At 37.0% G+C, this 27,776-nt stretch overlaps 1 protein-coding gene across 3 annotated transcripts; it reads left to right on the top strand.

Moving 5' to 3' along the window:
- The first annotated feature begins 1,699 nt into the window (after nt 1–1,699).
- Nucleotides 1,700–24,448, top strand: SFXN1 (sideroflexin 1). Of its 3 annotated transcripts, none has more exons than XM_070933952.1 (10): nt 1,700–1,876; nt 2,849–3,019; nt 4,642–4,740; nt 7,187–7,262; nt 9,891–9,976; nt 11,783–11,910; nt 14,081–14,130; nt 19,277–19,326; nt 21,738–21,785; nt 24,352–24,448. In XM_070933952.1, exons 1-10 carry the CDS (start codon nt 1,713–1,715, stop codon nt 24,446–24,448), a joined length of 969 nt encoding a protein of 322 aa, XP_070790053.1. In that variant the 5' UTR covers nt 1,700–1,712. The 3 variants fall into 3 exon arrangements, with proteins under 3 accessions (XP_070790053.1, XP_070790055.1, XP_070790054.1); XM_070933954.1 differs by having other exon boundaries at nt 1,706–1,876; nt 2,849–2,901; nt 4,644–4,740; XM_070933953.1 differs by having other exon boundaries at nt 1,706–1,876; nt 2,849–2,974.
- Nucleotides 24,449–27,776: the final 3,328 nt, after the last annotated feature.

Here is a 27,776-nt window from a genome sequence, read left to right as displayed (position 1 = left end):
TTTAGCAATAGTACTTAGACTTATATACCGCTTCACAGCACTTTACAGCCCTCTCTAAGCAGTTTACAAAGTCAGGATATTGCCCACAATAATCTGGGTCCTCATTTTACCGACCTCAGAAGGATGGAAGGCTAAATCAACCTTGGGCTGGTCAGGATTGAACTCCTGGCCGTTAGCAGAATTAGCCTGTATTCTACCCACGGTGCCAGCACAGCATTTTCCCATAAGCTTTTAGGAGGAAAATTGTGCTCATGAATAGAATGTGTTAGAAATGTCTACTTTATAAAACTCCTTATCCCATAGCAAAGTTAGGGTTCCCCCAACCCCAATTATCTAATTAAGACCATTATTTTCCACCTATATTGTGAGCCCTGTTTCTCCATGACTTTTGAACAATTCTGATCAGGACTTCTGAAAGGGAAGGCTGATCTTTGCATTGGGAACAATGGGTCGCAAAATTAAAACCTCCCTCCTTTCAATCCATAGTGATCCTATGTGTGTGACTTGATTATCCTGGATATAATAAGAAAATGAAGACAAGGGTTAGAAACCACTCATGTGATCAATCTCGGAAGCCCCGATTTATGTTTCCATTCTTAATTTGGCTTGTTTGCCATCAACCACCTTATCAGATAAGCATGTCTGATTGGCTGCGCAATCCTTGTTCAGCACATAATTGCCTGATACACAAGGAAAAAATGATTTATTTTCTTAAGTAAGGAGTGGGAAAGTTGGGAAACAGCATCAGCAAATCTTACAGTGAAATGAACTTTTCAAAAAGTTCTTTGTATTCCTCTCTTTTAAGAAAGCATCTTTGGCCTAAAAATTAAACCAAGCAGAAGTTTTTGGCTTGGCCTCAAAAACTATGAATATAAATTTGGTTGGACTTTTAAAGTACTTTGCGTGAATATTAGATTACATGCAATATCTGATTAAATAACAAGATTAGCAAATTGGATTAATGCAGAGTTTTAAATGCTGCTTTGGCAATGAAAACTAAAGCTAAAGTGAAATGACCTAAAAACAGATTACAAAGGAAAATATGATACGTAGTCTTCCTATCTGATTTTCAATGAGGTTGTGGCAATATATCAAAAAATAAGAAGAGGATTTGATAGTAAATGAAAACTTTTATAATAAATTGCATTGGTGTATTTTTCTGTAGAAATATTAGAAGGGATTCTCAAAACGATTTAGTAATATAGTAAATAGATATTGTAAATCAAACAGACACATTTCAAAATTATAATTCAATCCCTGGGCGGAAGGTGGAGCTATCTGCTGCTTTTGCTCCAAATTCTGTACATTGTCTGATTCTGTTCCACTCTCCACCACAAGTTCCTAAATATGGCTAAGGATCTAGGCAGTCAATAATCGGAGCATACTGAAGCCACGTCACCAGTCCCCTTCTTTTGCCCATACATTTCTATAAACGTTGCTCTTGTATTTAACCCCATTGCAGTTGGCGTCTTGTTGGCTGAAAATTCTACAGAAGTGAATGGCAATTGAATCATGAGAGTAGTTTCAAAATTGGGCAGGGAGGAGCGCAGAATTGCTCCCAAAGTTAGGTTTTCTTTATCCGAGTTCTAACAAGGCTTCAGAGATCTGTAAGAGAACCATTTTTTAACTCATATAAGAGAAATAAAAATGTCAATAACTTTGAAACTGAAATGCACTTCAATCTCTGTTTTATATTCAGTGTTCTTGAAAAAATGTCAGGAGATATACCATTAAACATCAATATCAAAGAGCCTCGCTGGGATCAAAGCACATTTGTTGGACGCGCTACCCACTTCTTCACGGTTACTGATCCTAGGAATATATTGTTACCCAATGAACAATTAGAAAAAGCAAAAATAATTGTACACAATTACAGGTATGGTTTGGGTTTTCTGTTTCCAGTTTTATTCCAGTTTCTCTAGATAGCTAACGTTATTCTAAGGTTATTGTAATAAGATCAGAGAAATCATTTGTCTAGGAAAAATTAGTCCTTTTGTAAGTTAAAAAAATTACTTTTGGAATTCAGGAGTTAGGCTTCAGGAGCTAGGAGTTAATGTTCTGCAACAATGAACTAGGAGGCAATTGGGAAATCGTGAGTCTAAAAGTGCTAATATTTTCACATTGGAAGTATTTTGGAGATGAAAAGGAAACACCAGTTATGGTAGTCTTCATCTTATGATCACAATTAAGCCCCAAATTTATGTTACTGAATGAGAAATTTGTTAAAAAAAAAAATATTTTATTTTTTAAAAAAAACCTTTTTTAAAACTCAATAAAGTATATGAAAGAGAGAGAAATTTGTTAAGGGAGGTTTGCCCCATATTACAACTTTTCTCACCACATTTGTTAAGTGAATTACTGCAGTTCTTAAATTAGTAACATAGTTAAATCTGGTTTCCCCATTGACTTTGCTAATCAGAAGATCACAAAAGGGGATCACATGACTGCGGGACACTGCAACCGTCATAAATGCAATGAGTCAGTTGTCAAGCATCTGAATGTAAATCACATGACCATGGGGAAGCTGCGATGGTTATAAGTGTGAAAAATGGCCATAAGTCAGGTTTTTTTAATGCCATTGAAACTTCACATGGTCACTAAATGAACTGTTGTAAGTTAAGGCTACCTGTATAGAGAAAACTATGCATATTTTCCTCCAATGGTTATGAAACCATATAGTTTTGATAATTTTGAAAAGACCAGATATAAATATAGAATGAGTGATAGAGTTTCTTACATGGGGATATTATTATAGTTTAAAAATATTCCTTAACCTTTGGAAACTAAAATATTGATAGTATTATATTAATGATAAACTATTTATATATATATTTCTGCTAATCATAAGGCAAGGCATTGTGGCCCCTGGCCTGACAGAAGATGAACTGTGGAGAGCAAAATATGTCTACGATTCAGCCTTCCATCCAGATACGGGTGAAAAGATGGTTTTGATTGGCCGTATGTCTGCTCAGGTGCCTATGAACATGACAATTACTGGCTTCATGATGACATTTTATAGGTAAGTGATCTTAAATTACTGATAAATGATAGTGTACACAATAAAGAACTTTTTTAAGGCTTGGGTCTTAAAAAATGTCAAAGACATATGTTGAAGGGTCAGAAAGACTGCTAAAAGGAACACTTTGCCTGTTTACTAATGTCCCAAAGGTGTTTTTTCAAGAGTCAACTGGACTTTCCGGTTTTTCTTTGAAGACGTTTCACTTCTTATCAAAGAAACTTCTTCAGTTCTGACTAAAAGATTCCATTCCCCACTATCCAGTCAGAGCTGAAGAAGCTTCTTGGATAAGAAGCGGAACGTCTTCAAAGAAAAACCAGAAAGTCCAGTTGACTCTTGAAAAAACACCTTTGGGACAACCATGACCTGGATGACTGAGAATCTCCATAGACTTTTTACTAATGATTTCCTAATTTGTACTGATAAACATTTTCTCTGGAATTAGTTACGACACAAGCTTTGGATAATTCTGTCTTTTAGCTGACATTTACAATGAGGTGTCCAGATTCCCATCCTATTAGGAAAACTATTTAAAGCAGCTAACAAAGGGAATTCAGAATGGATTGTTGATAGGTCTAGTCTAGGAATTGTTAATAGTGGCGTGTCAGTTCATCTTCAGACTGTGTTATTCATCTGTGCCTATTCTGTGCTTTATTACTTTTAATGGTAAGGATTTGTACTTCTGGGTGCATATCTGTATATGACCTGGATTTAACAACAATAACAACAACAACAAAGGAATTATGTTTTCCTACTTCTGAGCATTTGAAACATAGGCAAATTTTGTCTGGTAGCTTAATTTTCTATCAAATATTTTTAAGTGAATTGGAATAACCGTTAAAATTCTGTTACAGTAACCGAGAAGATGAATAAAATATTTTTCTTTCTTTCCTTGGAACAATTCTGAAAGAGCTTCCCAGAGGCCTTAGGCCACAGCTGGTGTCTCTTTTCATGAGCAATAAAGAAAATGTGCCAGGAATTTTGCTGTGGGAGCCCAAATCTCTGCTGTGAATCCTTCTCCTCAATTAGCACTCTGATAACATAGGAAGGAGGATAATAGAGGCTTTGGGTCTTCAAAAATCCAAACACTCCCATCATTCTCCTGTCATGCTTCAGAACTGTTCTACACTAGATTTAGAGCTGAGGCAAAGGAGGAAATGCTGTATTAAAACTTTAGCAAGCTACAAAAAACATTCTGCCACTCCATCCTCAAAAGATTACCCATAGCTTGCATTTCTGACATTGGCTGCAGCAAACTAGGAAGGCACATTGTAGGAAGTAGCAGACATATTTCTCCCTCTAACCCCATAAGGTAAGTGATGGCTATATTCAAACTAACATTTTTCTTAAGATGTGTATATTTCTGCACTTTGTGTAGGCAAACAGCATTGTTCTGTGAAGTAATTCTTAGCTGTTTCGATAGTTCAGAATGAGTTTGGCTCTGCCCAAAATAATTTGATTCACTCTTGAGTTAATCTGACCTAAATTACGTTTAAAGTATGAAACTTCATTATCATCTGGATAGATTTAAAGTACTAGATAGTACTTTATCTAGTTTGTTACTTTATCAGATTGAGTTTATATCAAACTTTATAAAAAATTAATTGTCCTTTCCTTCTTCCAAGAACAACTCCAGCCGTGGTCTTCTGGCAATGGATTAATCAGTCCTTCAATGCCATTGTAAATTATACCAACAGGAGTGGAGATGCTCCAATTAATGTCAGGTAAAGCCATCAAGATGCACCAAGCAGATAACTCAAGTATGTTGAATAAAATATGTGCTCTAATTTGAACCTAGGTCTAATATGAAGCTTAATATGAACTGCTGTAGAAAATATTGTGTTGGTATAATTGCTAAGGTGTTAAAATTATGTTTTAAATTACTATGATATTATTGAGTCAGTGTAGACCTGATTTGTTGATTTAATAGAGTGATATTTGAAGAATCTCCCATAAAAATGGGAGGGGAAAAAAAAGGAAAACTCTGGTAATTATCACCATGATACAGAGAGGAGGGGCCAAATCATTGTAGATTTCAAGTTGTTTCAAATCTGAACACTTCTGAGAATTGCATGCCCTGGACAAGATAGCTCTCTGCTTTTTCTGAATGGCTTTCAGCACTATAATGATAATGGATCATAAATTGCTTTGTTAAGATTATTATTAAATCTGCAATGTGGTCTTTCATAGAATGGCTTGACGTGACGACATATAAACACAAGGTAAACTATAATGGGGAAAAATAGAAGTGATGCTAAGTGATGCTAACAGTAATATATAACAAGCATATAGTGCATTTAAAACATTCAAAGCCCTTCACGTAAATATTATCAGCATACACAATGCTACTAGATGCATGTCTGCCGAGTTATTCCTGTCTGGTACTAAACACAATTCCTTTGCATGTTGACCATCCCGCAAGATCATTTGCATTGTTAAAAAGACTAATTAGGTCACTAATGCATTCTAAGTCATTCATTAAGGATTTCAGCTGATGCGAATCAGAACACTTCAAAATGCCATGTGCAACTGACTGTTATAGTTTGTGATGTTCCTAACTTCTGCGAGAGTTTTCTAAATATCCTGTGATTTAAAAATGTAAACTGGTGCCTGGGAAATATAGAAGTGGAATATAGAAGGAGACTGCTTATAGATATTAGACAAATAGACAGGAGCTGCATTTAAATTTTGAACAGAGCGACCTGGAGTATATTGCTAGGAAGTAATGATCTTCAGCAAGTCAAGACACTATGCTTGAAGCAAAGGCATGACCGCCACGGGTTTTTTTCCAGCAGCTCTTCATGGAACTAATCCCAAGTGAGTATTAAAGTTAGAAAGCACAGATTGAAATATTTTTCCTAAGCACAGTCTAATCTTCAATGAGAGCATATTTTATAGCATGCATTGGCCTTGCAGTATTGTAAGGCTAGTCTGTCTCTTTCAGCTCTTGTGAAAATATCTATTGTGTTAAATGACTTTATTGAAAGTAGTTTTAGATTACCTGAGCCACTTTCTATAGAAGATATAGCCAAGTATTGCTGCGCAAGCTACAGGTCACACTTGGACTTTTGAGTTACTATATGCCAGGGGCTACATTCCAAGGAGTCAAGGCCAGAACAAAATATGATCTAAAAAAGTTAAAATTGAATGAATTATATAGTTATTATGTTAACACTCCTCTGAATAATTTCCTCCTCCTGCCATCTAAAAATTACAATTAGGCCAAACTCTGGGTGAGTACTCAGTGTCCCATCAAAGGTTTTTAGGGGCCATATAATCTGGGTCTCAAATTATACAGCTCAGCTCTGGTGTAACTGTTAGTTTATGGCTTCCTGCCACTCTTGGGAAAATTGGATATAAATTGTCAACCCAAATATACTCCCAAATATACTCCTGGTCTTAAACTAAAGAATTCTCAGAATGGATCTGCCACAGAGCCATGACATTTTAAAACTCAATGTAAATATCTGTTTTCTACAAGTTTTATAGTGAAATTTAGTCATTAAAAATTCTGATAAATGTACGCAAGTTATAAAAGCATACATCAGAATAATGGAAAAGTAGATTCAATATTACTCACAGTCATAATAATTCACTGCATAACTTTGAGCTTTACCCTTTCTTTCAGCCCAACCTACCCTAGAGAGGTAAAATAAAGCCGCATATATCCCATTGCTTTGCCTGCATGATGTAGCATACTTAGGTAACTAATGAATAAAACAGCATTAAAGGATCAACTAATAATTTAAGGAGATCAAATCAAAGAGAAGTATGTGAATTCAATTCAAAAAGCGGAAAAACCAATCCTAACTGGAAGTGCTTATGCTGCAAAGATTAGGCAGATTCATAATAAAATGAGTCCATTAAGATAACTCAGTGAAAGTAGCATAATTATTTTAAGGGCAATATCCACATTCTCCATTACTTTATCAGTCCCTATTGTCCTTGAAAAAGGACTTTAGAAACACTGGAAAAGAAAACTTCCCAGCCCAGTTTTCTTCCCAGAAAACTTCCCAGCCAAACTAGGTTGCCGTAGTTTATCTTTTGGCAATGTTTGTACTGCTACCATAAAATAGGTTGCACAATGCCAGTTATATGTATAGAATCAAAAACAGAGATTTACAGCATGTGGTTCTTATACAAATACAAACACTCCTATTTTTGTTTTAGCCAGCTGGGAACGGCCTATGTTTCTGCTACCACAGGTGCTGTTGCAACTGCTCTAGGACTTAATGCACTCACAAAGGTATTTCCATTATTCTCTCCTTGTTTAAGACTATCGTGTAAATTGTTGTGAACATTTTATATAACAGTTTTTATATGTACGAGGTGAACCTGGCTGACTTTAAAAAGTGCATTTATTTTTATTTGTGTTATGATAAGTTCACTGAATGACCTTACAGAACAATAACAGAGTTGGAAGGGATCTTGGAGGTCATCTAGTCCAACCCCCTGCTCATGCAGGAGACCTATACTAGGGATTCGAACCGCGGAATTGTCGATCTTTCTGATCAACAAGTTCAGCGTCTTAGCCACTAAGCCACCTAGCCAGGCTATATTATAGATATATAGATATAGATCTTCCATATTAAATTTCTTGGTTTAACTGAAATTAATTGAGGAACTGTGTCTTGCTGGTCACATCTACTCACCCACTAGAGCGGGGAGGCAAGGAATGCTGTGTGTCCCATCCCCTAGGGAAATACACCTGGTGGGACCTAGAAGAAGGGCCTTCTCCGTGGTGGCTCCCTCTCTCTGGAACATTATTTCCCCAGAGATTAGAATGGACCCTTAACACCCTTCCAGAAGGTGCTGAAGACCTGGTTCTGCCAGCGGGCCTGGGGAGCCCAGAGCAGGATGAAGCCCATTAAATGGCTTGTGTGATGTGTTGTCACCGGAGTGGTAGGTGGGGGTATATTATATTATTTTATTAATTTATTATTTGTTTATTTTTTAAATTGGTTTTATTTTTTATATATCATGTTTTTATATCCCTGTAAACTGTTTGAGTCACCATGTTCAAATAGGGGGCAATATAAATTTTCTAATAAATAAATAAACTCTGCATATATCTTCCCTGAAATCATAAAATTAGATATCAGAGACAAAAAATATGTAGTTTTTGGTTACTGTGTTTGTATATGTGTATCTTTCCATATATTGAGTATATTAATACAAATATAAATAGTAAATAAATGTGTCATCCGACACAACACCTTAGAACAGGGGTGTCAAACTCAAGGCCCGGGGGCCAGATCTGGCCTGAGGAGTGTTTAGATCTGGCCCATGGAGCTGCCCTGGAAACAGTGATGGATCGGTGATGGATCAGCCTGAGGCGCCTCTGCCAGGGAAATCCATTTTTGTGAGCAGAGAGTTGCAGGAGGCCATCACAGCTGAAAATGGAGCTCAGTACCACCACAGGCGCCCCGACACAAGTGATGTCGAGCTGGCCACGCCCTCCCTGCCACACCCACCCTGGCCCCCAAGGTCAAACGCTGATGCGGCCCTCAGTGAAATTGAATTTGACACCCCTACCTTCGAGAATACAATTTGTACTGAAAATACGTAAGCAGCTGATCCCCAGTAAGCAGCTGAGTAGAGTTGGCTCTTGAAAGTTAGGTTATATTCTTTGAAATCCTTCTTCAAATTGCCCTGTAGAAAATCCTCATGATCTATACAGGGACTGGATCTTTGCTGTCCACTTCATGAATCAGATAGGGAAAAAAAGATCGTTCCTGCAAGAAAAAAAAAAGAATGCTGAGTAAATTGTGACTCATTGACAGACCAAAGTAGCATAATTCTAAAATCGGTCACAAGGTTGCTGCTGGTTCTTTCTTGGAAGAGAAACTTACTGAAGTTACAGTAACTGTTCACTGTTGCTTAAGTGAAAGAAAACACGCTCTGCTTTCTTGGTTCATTGATAGTGCAATGTCAGTGCATTTTCAGAAAAATGCAGTGTGGGAGAAACTATCCTTAATTTCTTGTAAGGAAAAACATTTAAATACATTTCCAAAAGACACAGTTACAGCTCTTTTCTCTTTTATTTTGATCTGCATTCTTCAGACAGCTGATCATAAAATATTATTACTGTTAGATTTTTCACTGCTGTCCTTCATGGCTTAAGTCAAAATTCTTTTTTTTAATTCTTTTAAAAAAAAATTTATTTATAACACAACACAATATAATAAACACACATCACAAAACACATAATATAAATTCCTTTTTTACAACTGTTTCGTAATGGTCATCTTTTAATATTTACATCTTCCCCCATTTCCCCTTATACCAATACTTCTCAACCTTGGCAAATTGACAATATGTAGACTTCAACTCCCAGAATTCTTCAGCCATGATAGCTGGCTGGGGAATTCTGGGAGCTGAAATCTACACATCGTCAACTTGCCAAGCTTGAGAAACACTGCCTTATACTGTACTTTTCCTTCTTGTCCCTTTTTCTCTTATTTACATTATAATTCCTAACAATCATGATATTAATTTTGTATGTTTTATACCTTGTCCTATCAACATTTTACATTTATAACTTCTGTCCTGTTCTTATTGTTCACTATTTCTAATCTTCAGCCAGTTGTACCATTTATTCCATACTACATAGTATTCCCTATCTTTCTTTTCTTTAATTTCTTTTGTTAATTTGTCCATCTCGGCACACTCTTAAGATTTTTTTTATCGATTCTTCCTGTTTGTGTATTTTTATTTTTCCAATTTTGTGCAAATGATATTCGTGTGGCCGTTATAATATGTAAAATCAAGTATTTTATTTCTTTAGAAATTTTTAAAAAGTCAAAATTCTTAAATAAAAAAAAATTAACCAGGGTTAGCCATATTCAGGTGACCCTCTCTTTTCTTTCCACAGCATGTTTCACCACTTATAGGACGTTTTGTTCCTTTTGCTGCTGTAGCTGCTGCAAATTGTATTAATATTCCATTAATGAGGCAAAGGTAAGATAAACCGTAGCATGTGACCTTCAGGACAGCAGTTACCATAACTGCCTGGGTTCTCCAATATAAACACATCACTAAACATGTGTTTCATATGAACCTCATTTTTAAGTTAAACGAAAAAGAATTTTGAAATGTTTGCCTCTATTTAATACTTAGTTTCACTTTCTGTGAGAGTTGCATTAACTCTCCAAGTTGCTTACAAAACAGATGTTTGTTTGTTTTTTTCAAACTTTGGAAGTCAGAATGGTCTTCTGAAACATTCTTGTCATTTAGATCTACCAGCAGCAATCAATCAGGAATGTACCTGTTTGCAAGGAACTGCTGCATGTGAGAATGGGGTATTACCAAAGCAACTTCACATAAACAAAAAGCAATAAGGGTAGAACATAATATCTAAAAGACACTCGTGGCACTTTGCAAGGCACTAAAAAGCTGGTTTTTTTCCCCATCTAGACTGGGCTCCTGATAGTTTGGGTAAACCCTCTGTGTTCTCAACTGTTACTTTATGCTAATTCTGTTGATTTTAATTTCAAATGTTTCTATTGTTATTGCTCTTTAATTGTTAACTACGCAGTGTCATGTATGGGTAGACATATTAATTAGCTGTTAGTTCTGTTATTGAAATTTGAGGAACTGATTTTCAATTTATCAAATCTGTCTTATTGACTATAGGTAGTCTTCAATTTACGACCACAATTGAGCCCAAAATTTCTGTTGATGTGAGTTTTGCCCCGTTTTCGACCTTTCTTGCCACAGTGAATTACTGCAGTTGTTAAGTTAGTAACACAGTTGTTACGTGAATCTGGATTCCTCATTAACTTTGCTTGTCAGAAGTTCTCAAAAGGTGATTCCACAACCCTGGGGCACTGCAACCGTCATAAATATGAGTCAGTTGCCAAGTGTCTGAATTTTGATCACGTGACTATGGGGATGCTGCAACAGTCATGTGAAAAACAGTCATAAGTCACTTTTTTTAGGGCCACTGTAACTTCGAACAGTCATTAAATGAACTGTTGTAAGTCAAGGACTACCTGTATATCTAAAATCCATCTGTGCAATATCACGATGCACAAAGAATAGAAGATGGATTTATCTCATGATGGTGTTATGCCTTCACGCCAATCATGCAGTCATTCTGCATATCCTATATCCGTGATGGCGAACCTATGGCACCTGTGCCACAGGTGGCATGCCTAGCCATATCGGTAGGCATGCGAGCTCAGCTCCAGTGTGTATGTGCGCACCAGCCAGTTGATTTTCGGGCCACTGGGCCCATTGGAAGTAGGGAAACAGGCTGTTTCCTGCCTTCTGAGGGCCTCGGGTGGTGGTGGTGAAGGCCCATTTTTTTCTCTCCCCAGCCTCCAGAGCCTTTCTAGGAGGCTGGGGAGGGCGAAAACAGCCTCCCCCCCCCCGGAGGCCTTCTGGAGTCAAGAAATGGCCCATTTGCCTGGGGAGAGAGAAAAATGGGCCTATTGGGCCCACCATGCCATCGCGTGCCAGGAGCGGGGAGCAGTGGGGGGGGGGTCATGCACGCATGCATGGGGCTCATAGAATTATGGGTGTGGGCACGGGTGCGTGCCACATCCCCCCACTCCTGGCACACGATGGCAAAAAGGTTAGCCATTACTGTCCTATATGGATCCTATTAAACATCACACAATATATGGAAGGACCATGAAAAGTTCAGAAATGATGACTTGAACCTTGAAAGGACATTGGTGTAAGCATTTGGAACCCTTTAAGAATGAAACAATGATCTTCTCAGTTCTTCCTTTTCCTTTTTCTTTTTTAAAAACCCAACAGGGAACTAAAGTATGGTATTCCCATTACAGACGAAAATGGGAATAGACTGGGTGAATCATCTAAAGCTGCTCAACAGGCCATTGTGCAAGTTGTGATTTCAAGGATCCTCATGGCTGCTCCAGGAATGGGTGTGTCTCAACTTGCATTAAGTTTAAATACTGACATTCTTCTAACAATTCTTAAAAATTAGAACTATGGTACTTCTGATACTGTTGTGCTTCCCTCAGGAAAATAATTGATAGCTCAATAGCAGTCACTCTAGCTCCTTTACCAGCCCTAAGGCTGTAGAGAGCTCTTGTAAAAAACATGTGTACATGTGTATCTCATTATGATGTATCAAAAATCAGTGCTTTTAATCTTGATTAAGATTGAGATTTATAAAATAACACAAAACACTTTGACATTTGAAATATTAAAAAAGAACTTTGAAAAATGGGGCCAGAAATTAGTAAGCACAATATCAACAGGATCAGTAATGATGTCTGCTTCTATGGATAGGCTATGTTTAAAGGATGTTAATGAAAGAATGACAGATGTGAAACAAATCTTGCTTGATGAAGAAATAGTGGAATCAGAAATATTGGGTTTAAAAAGTATGGCTTATGGGAAAGAGAAAGCTGAAAGTGAAAATACTAGTGACAGGAAAAGCAGATGTCATGAATAAGGACTCTTTACTGGATATCCAAATGAACCTGGCTGAATTTTTAAAAAATGAAAGAGGAAATGCAAATAGTAAACCAAGAGAATTACCAAGTTCATGTCTCTATTATATTTACAAAAGAGGCTTATTAAAGCCTTGAAGAAACTATGTGGTTCTTCATTTTGAAAGAACATTTGAAAAGAGATAAACTCCTACAACAATATTAGAATGTATTAGATATTAAAATTTTCAGAAGTTAGAAGAAACTGTGGCTCAAATTCAAATATTTATTGTAATTTTTATGTAAATTGTCTGTGGGGGCTGACTTTTGGTACACCATACATATATGTTTATTTGCACATGCATACATTATCTATATACAGTACCTATATCCCTCTGTATATATGGAATGTGAAGTACTCTAGCTGGTAGTCTAATATTCTTAAAAGTCTGTTTAATTTCCAGCATTTTAATTTGATAAGAATCTTCTGCATTGCTATCCACTATCTTTTCTTTAAGCCACATATACTTGTGGATGAGCCCATTTGCAGACCTTCAGATTTATAATCAAAACACCATCAAAATGCACCACCCACAGATAAGGCAACTCTCAAAATTTTCATGTTTTCTTTTTTCATGTATTCTAAAGGACTTTATTTGTTTTCATATCTTTTACCAATAAATAGTAGTTTTCAGACTAGATTCCATTTTAAATATTCACAATTGGCTTATGTTAGAGTGGCATAGTTTTCATGGAATTTTGGTTTAGCTTTTACCTAAAGTATATATGAATAATTTTAAAAAGTATTGTCATATATAGTCACAGATAATCCAAACCCAGTTTTTAGTGTATTTTGAAGCCTAACATTCTCAGCATATCCGCAAGTATATACAGTGGATATTTATTTGCAAAAAAGTATAATTCTCTCTATATGAGAGTTATTTATTTAAAAGATTGGTATAGGCATCCATCTTATGCAGCAAAAACCTGAACAACTCATAAACAATAATAAAACATAAAAGACCTTTAAAAAAAACCCCATTAGAAACATAAAAGCCAACAATAAAAAACTTACGAGGGGTCCAAACACAACTCATCCCCAGACATCCAGAAAAACTTTGGAACTCAATTTTTTATATTTGTTTAGCCCAAATCAATCAAATGCAGGAGGAAGGTATGTTCACTGAAAGATATGGACCATCATCTACCATGCTAGTCTAGTTAAGAATGGTAGATGGACATTTTTCAACTATTAAGTATAGAATTGAGAAGAATGATTGGCCCAAAGTCATCTAGACAGCATCCATGCATAAAGGAAGACAGAGGTTTTCTCACTCTTAGTCCTGTAGTTGTAATCATACTTATGTTCCCATATTCATATATAACTACGCACACAGAGAGACAGAGACGGGGGGGAGGGGAGAGAGAAAGAAAGAGAGTACTAACAATAGGTTACTGTTAGTAAATTCTAGGGATAAGATTTCTTATGCTATTAGAAGTTGCTCTAAGGATTGCTAAGGGATCTGTTCTCTCCTGTCTATATGTTTTAAGAAATGTTTAACTTTTAAGTCATCTGTCAAAATATTTTTATTCCTAAAGCAGCATACAACATAGCATGAAATTATTAACCACAAAACTTTTGCTTACTGTCTTTTAGCCATTCCCCCGTTCATAATGAATACTTTGGAAAAGAAGGCATTTTTAAAGGTAAGCCTATGTTCCCAAAAAGATTTATTTCCTAATCCATTTTATTTTATTTCATTTTATTTAAAAGTTTTATATGGCTGCCCATCTTAAATAATTGTGAGTGGTTCACAACAGCCATATAACCAATAACTATGAAACCAACATAAAACAATAAAATAGTAGATGATAGTGTCTGAAATATTACAAAATAGCCTCTCAGAAATACATTCCCCATTAATTAATGTTTAATTCCCAAACATTATTATATTTATTTATTTTATTTTATTTTTATACCACCCTTCTCCCGAAGGACTCAGGGTGGTGTACAGCCAAAGATAAAACAAGTACCCATATAAAATTTAAAAACAATTTAAAAACACATTAAATAATTTGGCCCCAACATCAGTAAAACAAAAAAACAACCGATTAAAATTAATGTTTAGGTCAACCCAGCTTGTTGGAACAATAACGTCTTGAGGGCATGACGAAAGGTGCGCAAGTCAGGGATCATCCGTATCTCCGGGAGCAATTCGTTCCAGTGGGCGAGTGCCCCCACAGAGAAGGCTCTCCCCCTGGGTGTCACCAGTCGACATTGTTTGACCAACAGTACCCTGAGGAGTCCCTCTCTGTGGGAGCGCACTGGCCGGTGGGAGGCTATCGGTAGGAGAAGGCGATCTCATAAGTACCCAGGTCCTAAGCCATGGAGCACTCTAAAGATGGTAACCAACACCTTGAATCGCACCCGGAAGACCACCGGGAGCCAGTGCAGCTCGCGCAGGAGTGGTGTTACATGGGAGCGCTGTGTCACTCCCATAATCACCAGTGCAGCCACATTCTGGACCAGTTGGAGCCCCTGGGTGCTCTTCAAGGGGAGCCCCATGTAGAGAGTGTTACAGTAGTCCAGACGGGAAGTGATGAGGGCATGAGTGACTGTGCGCAAGGAGTCCCGATCCAGAAAGGGACGCAACTGATGAATCAGGCGAACCTGATAAAAAGCCCCCCTGGCCACAGCTGTCACATGATTTTCTAGAGACAGCCGCACATCTAGGAGGACACCCAAGTTACAAACCCTCTCTGAGGGGGCTAAGATCTCACCCCCAATTGTCAGCGATGGCACCAGCTGGCTATAACGGGACACCGGAAACCACAGCCACTCGGTCTTGGAGGGGTTGACTCTGATGTAGGATGCTTACAATATAGGATGCTTACAATAATTACGTAAGTATGCTGATGATTAATAGCTGTAAAGGACCTTCAAGGCTAGTAATAAAAATCAAGGAACACTGTGAAAATATGGGACACATATAAAATAGTATATAAAGAAGACCAAACTATTGATAACAGGTACAATAATTACCCATAGAATTAACAAGGATAATATCAAAGTGATAAATAGCTTCTGGCTTTTATAATCAACCATCAATACAGGTAGTCCTCAATGTATGATCGCAGTTGGATTTCAGTCGTAACCTGAGACACCCACATGAGTGGATTCGATTTTATGAGTGTTTTTAGGATAATGAGTCAAATAGTCATAATTATGAATCCATTCTGCTGAATGGGTGGGGTTTTTTTTGCAAGAAACCATCAAAGAACACCAGAAACTGCCCCCCCCTCAAAAAAAATCACAAAACACAGTCACATGATTAGGAAGCACTGCAACCAGTTATAAATGTGAGCTGGTTGCCAAGTGCCTGAAATGCAGTCATGTGACTATTGGAAGGATGGCATGACATTTTACAATGGCTGGAAATGCATTACGAGCTCTAAAGCACCTTTTATGAGATTTCATAACTTCAAAGGGTCAATAAATGACAAGTTGAAGTCGAGGACTACCTGTAGTATAGGAACAAATAATCAATATTCTGCAGATGAACACTTGGAAGAACAGCCACTGGAAGACCTTAGAAAAGATATGAGCTGTGGTAGCACAGTGGTTAGAGTGCAATACTGCAGGCTATTTCTGCTGACTGCTGGCTACCTGCAGTTTGGCAGTTCAAATCTCACCAGGCTCAAGGTTAACTCAGCCTTCCATCCTTCCGAGGTGGATAAAATGAGGACCCAGATTGTTGGGGGCAATATGCTAACTCTTTAAACCGCTTAGAGAGGGCTCTAAAGCACTGTAAAGTAGTATATAAGTCTAAGTGCTATTGCCATTGCTATATTCAGATGCCATGATACTGTTTGTCTATATCTACAAAGATCAGAATCTTGAAAGCCATGACATTCCTTGGTACACTCTATGGAACTGAAAGTTGGAAGAGTATTGATGCTTTTAAACTTTGATGTTGGAGAAGACTTCTGAGAATATCATGGACAGCCAAGAAAACATACAAATGGCTGATAAATCAACCCAGTGTTCTCACTCATAAAAGACCAGGTTCAAATTATCCTACTTTGGATACATTAACTAAGTTCTAAGTTTCTGGAGAAGATGAATATAGATTCAGTGTAAAAAAAAAGTATTAATAAGGATTATCAGTAAATGTTTTAGACAAAGCATTTTAAAATTACCATAAGTAGCTGTAAAATATGAGTTCATTTATTATTGTCAGAAAATAAATACATGAATACAGTAATTTATTTCAATGTTAATGCTAAATACCTGAAGTATTTCTACCTTCGGAAGAGCTGCCAAATTTCCTTTTGCTTCCAGGTTCACACTGTCCATAACTTTTACATTTCTAGTTATTAGAAGATAACACAAATGTGTGTTGTAAGAATTAATAAAAAGGGGATATTGCCATGTCCAGCTAAGACTTCATTGCTTGCTGTGGAATTTAATTAGGCATTCTAATTTAGCAGCTTTTACATTTGAATGAACCCATTAGTGACTGTTCCATGTCTTTTGACACACTCTTAACTCTCTTTATGATTTTCTGGTCCTCCTCCCTTGTCCATTCTCTGCTTCATTGACTGTAAGTTCAGGTGAATCATTAGTCTTTAGTTAGTTAATCATAAGACTTGATATTGATCAGTTCTAAATACATTGAGCAACAGACTGCCCCTTTTTAACAAGCTGTTTGGGCAAGCTCGTTACTTGTATCTACCGTTAACAAGCCAGTTCATTAAAGCATTGCAGTCTTCATTTAATACTTTTCCATTACCTAATTATTAACCCCGGAAAAACTGTTCATCCTTTGAAAAAAGGCAAGGATTACATATTAAAATGCATTTCTAGAACCACAATCACAAAAATAACATCGTTCCTCTTGTGACTTGAAGAACTCCAGCAATTCTTCATGCAGTTCTTAATGTCATCATTGTGAATCTTATTGGGTATAAATATAAATTTCAGCAAAATGACAGATGGATCACCTAATGTAAGGTGTAGACAATACCATATTATTGTCATTTGGATCAGAAATTGTAATTGTTTTTAAGTTGCCTGAATAGTTTAATTAAAGGTAAACTTAATCTTAGAAGTAAGATACATTCTCTACATAGGAAAGGAATGCATGTGATTCATATTTGAGGGGCTTTCTTTGAAATATTTCTAAAACAAAAGCATTAAGGAACTTATCTATATGGTAAAATCAGTGTGTATAATTCTGACACCCATTTTCTCCTGCTGGACTCTAATCTGGGACCCACTCAGCTTTTTTTGTTTTTCTTGTTGCTTCGTTAGCAACAAGAAGAATTGTAAAGTTAAATGAAGCTGACTTTTTTCCCCTTGGATTTTTATATTATCCAGAAGATATAGGAATTCCTCCATGTTTCACATTTAATGTCTGAAAAATGTAAACATTATTTATGCAAAGTTTACACCTTCTGAAGAAATATAAAGTAACTGAGTATGTTATACCTTGAGTAAATATGATTGAGGGGGAATATTATAGCTGTCTTCAAATACCTGATAGGATGTTACATTATTTTATAAAGAAATCCAGAATGCAGGACACAGAAGAATGGATTTAAATTACAAGAAAGCAGATTCTATTGAAATGTTGGCAAAAACAGTTATAGAAATTGGACACTGGAACCAAATGTATGAAATAATTGAGATAATTCTCTGCCTCCAAGCACCAGGCATGACTACATCAATGGCATGTCCATTACAGCCTGGGTAGCAATATACCATTAGACATTATCAACATACTTATGATATCTTACCCCTGCATTTTGTCAGCAAGATGTTATACCGATGAGTTGTAGGTCAGGTAGAGGAATCTCAAGAATCTCTCAATAAGGAGTTGGTAACCCTAAAAAAGAATGCTGAATAACACCCCGTGGATGCAATAAAGGAGGAAAAATAAGCATGCTTCATCATCTTTATCAACAAAATGCAGCATGTACCCAAGCTTAATAATATTTACTTCTTGTTTTTTCCTCCACCAGTGTTCCAGGAATAATTTCTGGATGTTCATTTCTCAGAAAGCCTTAGTGAACTAAGGTGTCCACCGGGACTAGCCCCAAGAAACAACTCAAGGGTAGTAATATCTACAGCCGAATTCACCTCCTATGATCAGTTGCTCATCAGGCACCAAACAGAGCTGCCCACAGAAGGCTGGGAAATTCCCTTTGAATCTGCTCCAGGATTCATTAGGTGCCTGACATGGACTATCCAAAAAAGGTCTCACTATCCCATGGAGGTCATGCATGCTCCCCATTGGATGCCTGTTTATTCTCTTACAAACCTTCCTCCTACCTTCTTGTAAATCTCTTGTAAATGTAAATACAAACATTCATTTCCTTCTTGCTATTTATCCCAGCAATGAAGTCATCATTCCAGAGCAGCAGAGTGAGGAAAAGGAAAGTATAGGTGTAGTCATGTGATTTTTTTATTATTATTTAGCGACTGCTTCGGTTCACAACAGAGTTGTTGGTCCAATTGCAGCTGTTAAATGAAAACTACCTGTGCTTTTATACCTATAAAAATAATGATGGTGCTTTTTTTTTGAAATTTTATAAAAATACAATTGCCATGTTACAAGCTAGAATTCAGAAGCATCTAGGAGGCTATTGTTGCAACATCCACAATGTTTGTTGCATCAAATGTAATAAAATATTGAAAGATCCAATATATTTGCCTTCATTCATAATAAAATATACTCAGTTAAGCCTTCATTCTTCCTATATTTTTTTGTATCGTTCAAAGTTTTGTATCCAATAACTTTGTACATAAATTCAGAACGAACCTATCATTTTGCTTCTTTTTTTAACGCAGAGGTTCCCATGGATGAGTGCCCCCATTCAAGTAGGATTAGTGGGTTTCTGGTGAGTAAAAATTTCAGAGGTGACTTATTCATATTTCTCATGCTGGTGTTCACTTTTGTGTCATTTGTCCAGTTTAATCCTTAACTTTATTACATTGAGGAAGATTTTAAGGCAAACCATATCAAGAAAGCAATAGGAAGATCCTTTACTAAACCAGCTACTGAGAGCATGACCGAAACCATGAAGGGAACTTAAATGTATGTTTGACTTCATGAAGATATATTTGGGCTGAAGATATTTGAAAAGCAGAGGAAACAACCCATCACAGTGTCCTCAGCAAGGGGTCAAAATCTGCAAGATAGGCAGTACAACACTAGAGTCCAAGGCCTGCACTTTTGCACATGTTTTGAGGCCCCAGCATGCAAAAAAAAAAGGCAGCCATGAATCTGACATCTCTCCACTTAGGGTCCTAGATGCCATAAACCTAGATGCCATGAGAAATGACTTTCGCCTATGTCCTGCATTACCGTATTTTCCGGCGTATAAGATGACTTTTTAACACGTGAAAATCTTCTCAAAAGTCGGGGGTCATCTTATACGCCGGGTGTCGTTCTCCTGTAACCAGGCAGACCAGCCCAAAAGGCTCTGACGAGCCTTAAATGGCTCTGGCGATCCAAGCTCTGACGATCTGCTAATCAGGCAACTCAGCTGGGATCACCAGAGCCATGGAGAAGGAAAAAAACTTTTCTTCTTTCACATGGCTCTGGCGATCCAAGCTCTGACGATCTGCTAATCAGGCAACTCAGCTGGGATCGCCAGAGCCATGGAGAAGGAAAATACTTTTTTTCTTTCACATGGCTCTGGCGATCCAAGCTCTGACGATCTGCTAATCAGGCAACTCAGCTGGGATCGCCAGAGCCATGGAGAAGGAAAAAAACTTTTCTTCTTTCACATGGCTCTGGCGATCCAAGCTCTGACGATCTGCTAATCAGGCAACTCAGCTGGGATCGCCAGAGCCATGGAGAAGGAAAAAACTTTTCCCCCTCCAGCTTGCTTACCTTAGCTGCTTGCCTTGCTTCGCTTGCCTTGCTTCGCTTGCCTGAATCCATTCCATCAGCAAGCAACTCCCTGCCTGCAATCAAGCAGGCAGGGAGTTGTGGACTTCAACTCCCAGAATTCCTCAGCCAGCAAAACAAAGCTGGCTGAGGAATTCTGGGAGTTGAAGTCTACAAGTCTTAAAGTTGCCAAGGTTGGAGACCCCTGTTCTATTGGGTAAGTTTTTTCCCCTTTGGGATCTTTAAAAAAAATAGTTAATTGGGGTTTTTTTTTAGTTGTTCTTTTTTAGACCTAGCCATTTAAAGTTTAGGAAGTTTTAAATTTAGCTTTCATACAAAAATAAAAATAAAATAAAATAAAATAATATTTGTGCAGCTTTCTGAGATTTAGTGTGTTTTTGTAGTGTTTCACTCTAACTACACAAACACACAAAATGACCACAAAAGATATTTAAAGGGTGTCCGTGGTGAAGAAAAGGTTGAGTACCTCAGCTGACTATCTCATAGATATTGTGTAGAACTGTTCGTTACAGTTCACAAGAAGTGTCCATATCAACCCTATTTAGTGTCTTCTCATATCCATCTCTGGTCTCTGACAATCAGCCTTTCAGATGGACTCTGCTTGGTTCCTGGGAAGAAAACATTGCCTTTACACAATAGAGCCATGGATGTCAGATGGTTTCAATTATTACCACCCTATCCCTCCAACAATGAGGGGTGTGATTTGCTTATATTGCCTGGCAAGATGCCTATTTTCATAGATTGGTAGTACCATTGTTGCCACTGACCCTACTTTATAATGGGTAATTTTACATCTGTTTTTCATTGTGCCATCCTTTTTAGCGATCATCAAACTTTGTTCTGAGACAGCTAAGCAACTGTACTCTTTTCAGATCCACAGCCATGCTAACAACTTAAGGATATATCTGTGGCATTTCAAATTCCCCAGCCAGAATTACACTATTTTTTTCCCCTCCCACTTTTGTTCAACATTATTGATCTTCCATCTTCAGAGGAATTCAACCTTTGGAAAAACAGTTTTTTTCTTCGATCGCTTTATGAAAGCAGACTTTCCTCCAGATATAAATTACCTATTAACCCACGTGTGTGAATCACAAGGAGCATATGAAGAATTTCCCACAATCTGACCTGCCACCCCACTTGGTGCCATCTTTCTGCAGCTTGGCCCCCTCCACAAACCATTCTGTATAGGCAAATAAATAACCCATGAGCGTGAATTCAGTGATGAAAATGAACTGCTACAGTTAAATAACCAGTTCTTATGACATTTGAATTACTATTCAGGTGTTGATGTGACAAAGTGTTATTCCAAGAAGCCAAACTTGATTCCTCTTAAAATTATCCAAACTCTTGAGTACATTAAAAAAAAAAAATACTAACTTTTGTCTTTTCCAGCTTGGTGTTCGCAACACCTCTGTGCTGTGCATTATTTCCACAGAAAAGGTACATTTGCTTCTTTACTACTTTTCTACAGTGAGAGATATTATGCCATGCAGACTATGAAAATGAGAAAACAGATTTATTGCTTTCCAAAAACCTCCCAATTCATTCAACAGTCATGTTCCTCACCTCTGGGGAATACAAGTACTTTTAATTCCCCATGACCTGCCCAAATTCAGACCATAGAGGGATGTTTTTCAATCCTAAGTACACATTTTCCCATTTCTCCTCTTTTTATCATAACTTTACAATAAACCTTTGTTCTCCATTTTGTTACTCCAGTAGCAAATCTGCCTTTTGCTCTGGCCCTCCATTTCTCTGGGCATGACAAAGAGACATTCCATAAGTTATCTTTTATAACCTGAATGTAAGAAAAAGAAGAAGAACGTTTGCTCTACCCGTAGCTTTTCCAGAGGTTATTTTCATATCCTGATTTTATATATCATATGTCATAAACTTTACTTTAATTTTAGCTAGGAAGGCCAGCAATATCATCCATAGAGATTATAAAAACTACATTTTAAAAATTTCAGAATGTTCAAGTTTCAGAAAGTTCAAAATCTAGTGGCTCGCACAGTTTTGCACAAACCTAAATTGCATCTCTTTTGCGGGAGCTGCCTTGGTTGCCAATTTGCTTCCAGGTGCAGTCAAGGTGCTGATGTATCACCTTTAAACCCTACATGACTTGGGGGCTGGGTTATTTGAAGGACCGCCTCTCCCCAGTTATATTTACCTTGCACAGCAGGGAAGTAGATACAGTGGGACCTTATCGGTGTGGGGCCCCTCCTTATGGAATATCACCACCCCAGAGATATATTGGCTCCCACACTTTTTCTAGAAGCTCCTAAAGACATAATTCTGTCAGCAGGCCTGGGCTCCCCAGACTGCTATGCAGCTGATAAAGTGGCAAGTGTGGTTGTATTGGATGCCTATCATGGCATGTTGTCATGGAAGTTTAATGTTTTAAGTCTGAGTTGGGCAGCCATATACATTTGTTTACAAATAAATATACTATGTTGATATATTATGACATCCTAGGTTCTGTGAAGTACCTGAAGGCCAACAACAGCTAGAGAACTGGCAGCTGTGATTTCACATTGTTGTATACAGTATATAATAGTACACTAGCTGAGTAGTTTTTGCAATAGTATTTAAAAATTGCAGCTTTTTTTCACCAGTAGATGGTGCTGTGACACTGAGTGCCATAGTTCCATCTACTGTACTGATAGAAAACATGCTGCAATTTTTCTTTTCTTTTGAAACAGAACATGTCATAACACCACAAACTAGAACTGGCAGTAAGGTTAGGAAGTAAAATGGGAAAAAATAGAATGAAAAATCTAGGAAAGGAGGAAGAAAGCTATTAGGATGAATTGGGGAGAAAGTATAGATAGCATGCTGACGTAAAAAGGCTTGGGAAGAGTCAGATGCAGAGGAAAAAATGGAAAAAAGCACATTAGAAAGAAAGGCATATCAAAGAATTATGAAGAAAAAAAATGACTGGAGAAAATGTAAAATGCAGCGAATGGAGAAAAACATGGCGAAATCCCTTCCAGGAGGAATAGCATCAAGGATAGATAAGAGTGCCAGCAGGAGACAGAGGAAGAATAATGAAAGGGTAGATCAGTTTGAGAAGGAAAGACAGCAGAGACATTTTCTGTAAGAAAGAAAATTGGTGAAAGCCTCAGCAGGAGGGAAGGCAGGAGAAAGAATTAGGAGAAAGGAATTAGGGTGGGAATTGGAGGAGCACAAGCTGTTCATAATGGCAAAACAGGAGATAAAAATTGGTGTCACCAGCTGCAGCCGGTTTTTCTGCCTGACTGCATGCAATCTGGAGGCCACCCTTTCTGCACTTGGAGGGGTTCCTCTCGTAAATAAAACCATTCTCCACTGTGCTGCTTTTGTGTCCCAAAGAAGGAGACTTCATGCTTCTGGGATGTCCCTTTGTTTATACCAGAATGGAGATTCACAAGAAAATCCCTTTTCCCCTTCCTTTTCTTTTTCAGCTATCAGGTAAAGCAAGCTTCTCCTCACCCATTCCAAATTCTATATGTTTTCATAACCTTGAGAGAGGAATTGGAGATTGTGAGAAAAATCAATTTGGTCAAATACCAAACCAAAAAAAAAAAAAAAACCCTAAAAATTGACTCTGTTCAAGCTCAGAACAGAAATATATCTCTCATGACAGTTCTAATAACTTTTATTTCTAGAAGGGGAGACAAATATCTAAGAATATATTTTAAAGGCTTTGTATAATACATGATCTGCTAGCTCAGCTTTCACATACAAGGGAAATCATAATGGTTTGTCCTGTCTGGTACATTAAGATGCCATATCATATAAAATTTATATGAAGATAATTTAGCAAAATAGCATATGAAATATCTTTTCTGTAATTCATGCTGATGATATTGAAGAGAAGCTGTTTGGAAAACAAGTAACTACTATGCCATATTTTAAAGGATTATAAAATGTAAAATATTTCCTGGGGCATATCATATACAGTAAACAAATGGATTAAGACTTCTTGAGCATGGATAATATGTCTTTATTATTTTTTTCTTCCTAGTTCCATGTCTGTAACACGTCTGGAGCCAGAATTACAAGCTAAGATCAAAGAAATGAGTCCTGAATTGGATCGGGTATATTTTAACAAAGGATTATGATTTATAGAAGACAAATAGGGTGATTTGTCCTTCAATTATAGCTAGATGAATTTATTTTAATTGAGTCTACTTAGTTGAAACAATGCAATCCTGATGCATTCTTTCAATTTTTGTATAATTTTGAACACTGAGATTATTTAAGTATCATAAGGAAATTTTCATAATTATGGTTGAAAATTCTGACAATTGTCCAATTCAGCTGCAAATATTCAAAATGGTTTACATTAAGAATTACTTATCAGTCAAAATTTTAATTCCTTTGGAAAGTGTAACAACTTCAAGGAAATCAGACAGTGTTATCTTAAAGTTACGATCTACCTTATTTTTTTTCCCACTAAAAGAAAGTAAATAACAAATTAATTTCCGCTATTACATTTGTAAATACAATTCAGGTGACAATTATCTATCGGATTACTTCCTCAGAGTCCCAAAGTGTTAACTTTGTGGTATCCCCTTGATATATGGAGCTTAGATTTTCTTATTTCACTTATCTAATGTTTGAATGGGGAAGTAATTATGATAGGTGAATCTATCACTGCAGCACCGAAATATTTCGGTGCTGCAGAAATTTGAAGCCATTGCCATTGCTTATTTATTATTTGACTCCTGCACTTCTAACATAAAAAACTCTATGAAATTGGACAAACTCTGCTCAGATAAAATTCTATTTAGAATGTCCTCAGTTTACTAAAATGAAATAAGGTCACAAGCCAGAGGTTCCCAAACTTTCTTGGTTCACAGCATCCTTTAGTGTGTCAGTAATTTTTTTCACAGTGCTTCTACTAGTTCTCAAATCATGTACAGGTAGTCCTCAATTTACAAGCATTCATTAGGGACTGCTCGAAGTTACAACCATGCTGGAAAAAAAGCAACTTATGACCGTTTTTCGCACTTCTGGTGTGATTTTTGTCATGTGATCAAAATTCGGACACTTAGCAACTGCTTCCTCTTTATGGTTGCAGTGTCCCAGGGCCATGTGTTAACTTTTTGTGACCTTCTGACAAGCAAAGTCAATGGGAAAGCCAGATTCACTTAACAACCATGTTGCTAACTTAACAACTATAGTGATACGCCTAACTGTGGCAAGACAGGTTGTAAAATGGGGCAAAACTCATTTAACAGCTGTCTTGCTTAGCAGTGGAAATTTTGGGCTCAATTGTGGTCATAAGTCGAGGACTACTTTTACCCTCGACTTACAACCATTCATTTAGTGACCAAGTTTGCAACAGCATTGAAAAAGGGGACTTATGTTTTTCATATTTGCGACCATTGCAGCATCACCAAGGTCACATGATAAAAATTCAGATTTTTATCATGTGATAAAAGCTTGGCAACTGATTCATATTTATGATGGTTGAAGTGTCCTGGGTCAGGTGATCCCCTTTTGCAACCTTCTGACCAGCAAAGTCAATGGGGAAGCCAGATTCAATTAACTGCCGTGTTACTCATTTAACGACTGCAGTGATTCACTTAACAACTGTGACAAGAAAGGTCCTACAATGGGTCAAAACTCACTTAACAAATGTCTCACTTAGCAATCTAAATTTTGGGCTCAATTGTGGTTGTAAGTTGAAGACTAACTGGTACTATGGCACCCGGGTCAGTTTTTAATTAGTAAATAATTCCATGGTGTTGTTTCTTAAGTAATACAATATCAAGTTATTAATTGGGTAGCAAAATACCCCATGGTGCCCTGTGAATTCACTGCAATGCTCTGGGATGCCATGGTGCACTGTTTAGGAACCATGGCACTAAGCCATAAAATAAGCAATGAGAATATCTGCTATAAGTGATCTTGTAAGTCAAGTCTTGAAGCCTATCCAAATGTTGAGCAAGGCATACTCCTGTCAGGACAATACTACCTCCCCGTGTGTGATGCATCACGAACATGGCAATTATGCCCTGCACATACAAAGCCAAAAAAATTAATTCTCCTAGTTTAAGAAAATGCTTTCTTGGTTAACATTTTAATCAGCTTTGCATCCAGCCGCAATGGACAGGAATATCTTATGAATTTATAATGGCTTGCAGTCATTGTGCACTAATGCGCAACTGGTGACATTGGCCAAATTCTGCAAAACCTCAAGATCTTGAATTTATACTTTTCATCAGTACATTTCTGTGGTCTTACCTATTATGTTTCCCCAGAAATGAATAATACATATTATAAGATCATGTTCTCATATTTGATGATTCTCAAATTCATGAGATAGTCTGTTAAATACATAAAAACAACAGACGGCTAAATACTATTTTCAGAATGCGCTGCTTTATTTTATTTTTTATTCCCAAAGGAGGTGCTATACAGCAGTTTTTAAAAAACATGGGCAAAACATGTATTTATAGCATTTTTAATCGATTTCCTACTTGATTTCTGCTAGTTTGCTATATACTGTACCTATAGTAGAACAATCCTGTGCAGTAGGGTGCTATTGTTTCTCATTATAAAGACATGAGAAAACAGATCATAAAATAGTGACTTCTTAAAAGTCACCTGGAAAGTCTAATACTAAGTTGAACCAAAGTCTTGATGCAAAGTTGATTGAAACATTTTAATTATTCATTTGGTACAAATTCTGAAAATTGTTTCTCTGAATGTTTCCATTGGAATTTCAGCATGCCTGATAAAACATAGATTAATGGTATTTACTATTTAATGTACCTTCTCCCATGTGTAATATCACATTGGAGACCTTTGTACTGGTTTGACTAGATCTAGTTCTGTACTCAGTGAAATTGCTATTCAGGATAAACTTTGGCCTTTGTATATATCCAAAATAATATAGTATACACAGTTAGTAGACCACTTATAGCATAGCTAATACCCAGATGTATTAGACAGAATATAATCTATTATTATTATCATTATAAAACATTGCAATGTGCCATATAGCAGAAGTTTACTTAGTGTCAGATGATTCTCAACTTGGAATGGAAAGGGAAAAAAATGAATGTTTTATTTGAACACCTACTTTACAAAGAACCCTAAGCAGTTACATTTGCAGCTGGCAGTTTATCTTGAATTCCTCAAGATAAAACAAAGAACAGGCCAGCATAGCATTGTCTAATTTTCCACACAAATCATACTCACAGGAAAATTAGCTAACTGGGTATATTGTTCATGTCAGATTAAGATGAGACTCTTAGCTAAAGTCTTGTTTTAAGTATTAATTATGTTCTCTAAATATTCTGTTCTGCTGGTGGTTCTTCTAACAAATGTGGAAAGGATTTCCTGAATTGAGAGAAACTGCCTCCAAGACAAAATTGTTTATAAGCTTGGTTGCTGTTTTTAAAGACTTATGTGTCTTCTCATACAGCTCTGGATTTT

This window comes from Pituophis catenifer, unplaced genomic scaffold (assembly GCF_029215685.1).
Source record: "Pituophis catenifer annectens isolate HBS135680 unplaced genomic scaffold, rPitCat1.0.hap2 SCAF_2, whole genome shotgun sequence".
In the NCBI taxonomy this organism is placed as follows: Eukaryota; Metazoa; Chordata; class Lepidosauria; order Squamata; family Colubridae; genus Pituophis; species Pituophis catenifer.
This window is presented reverse-complemented; position numbering and strand designations above follow the sequence as displayed.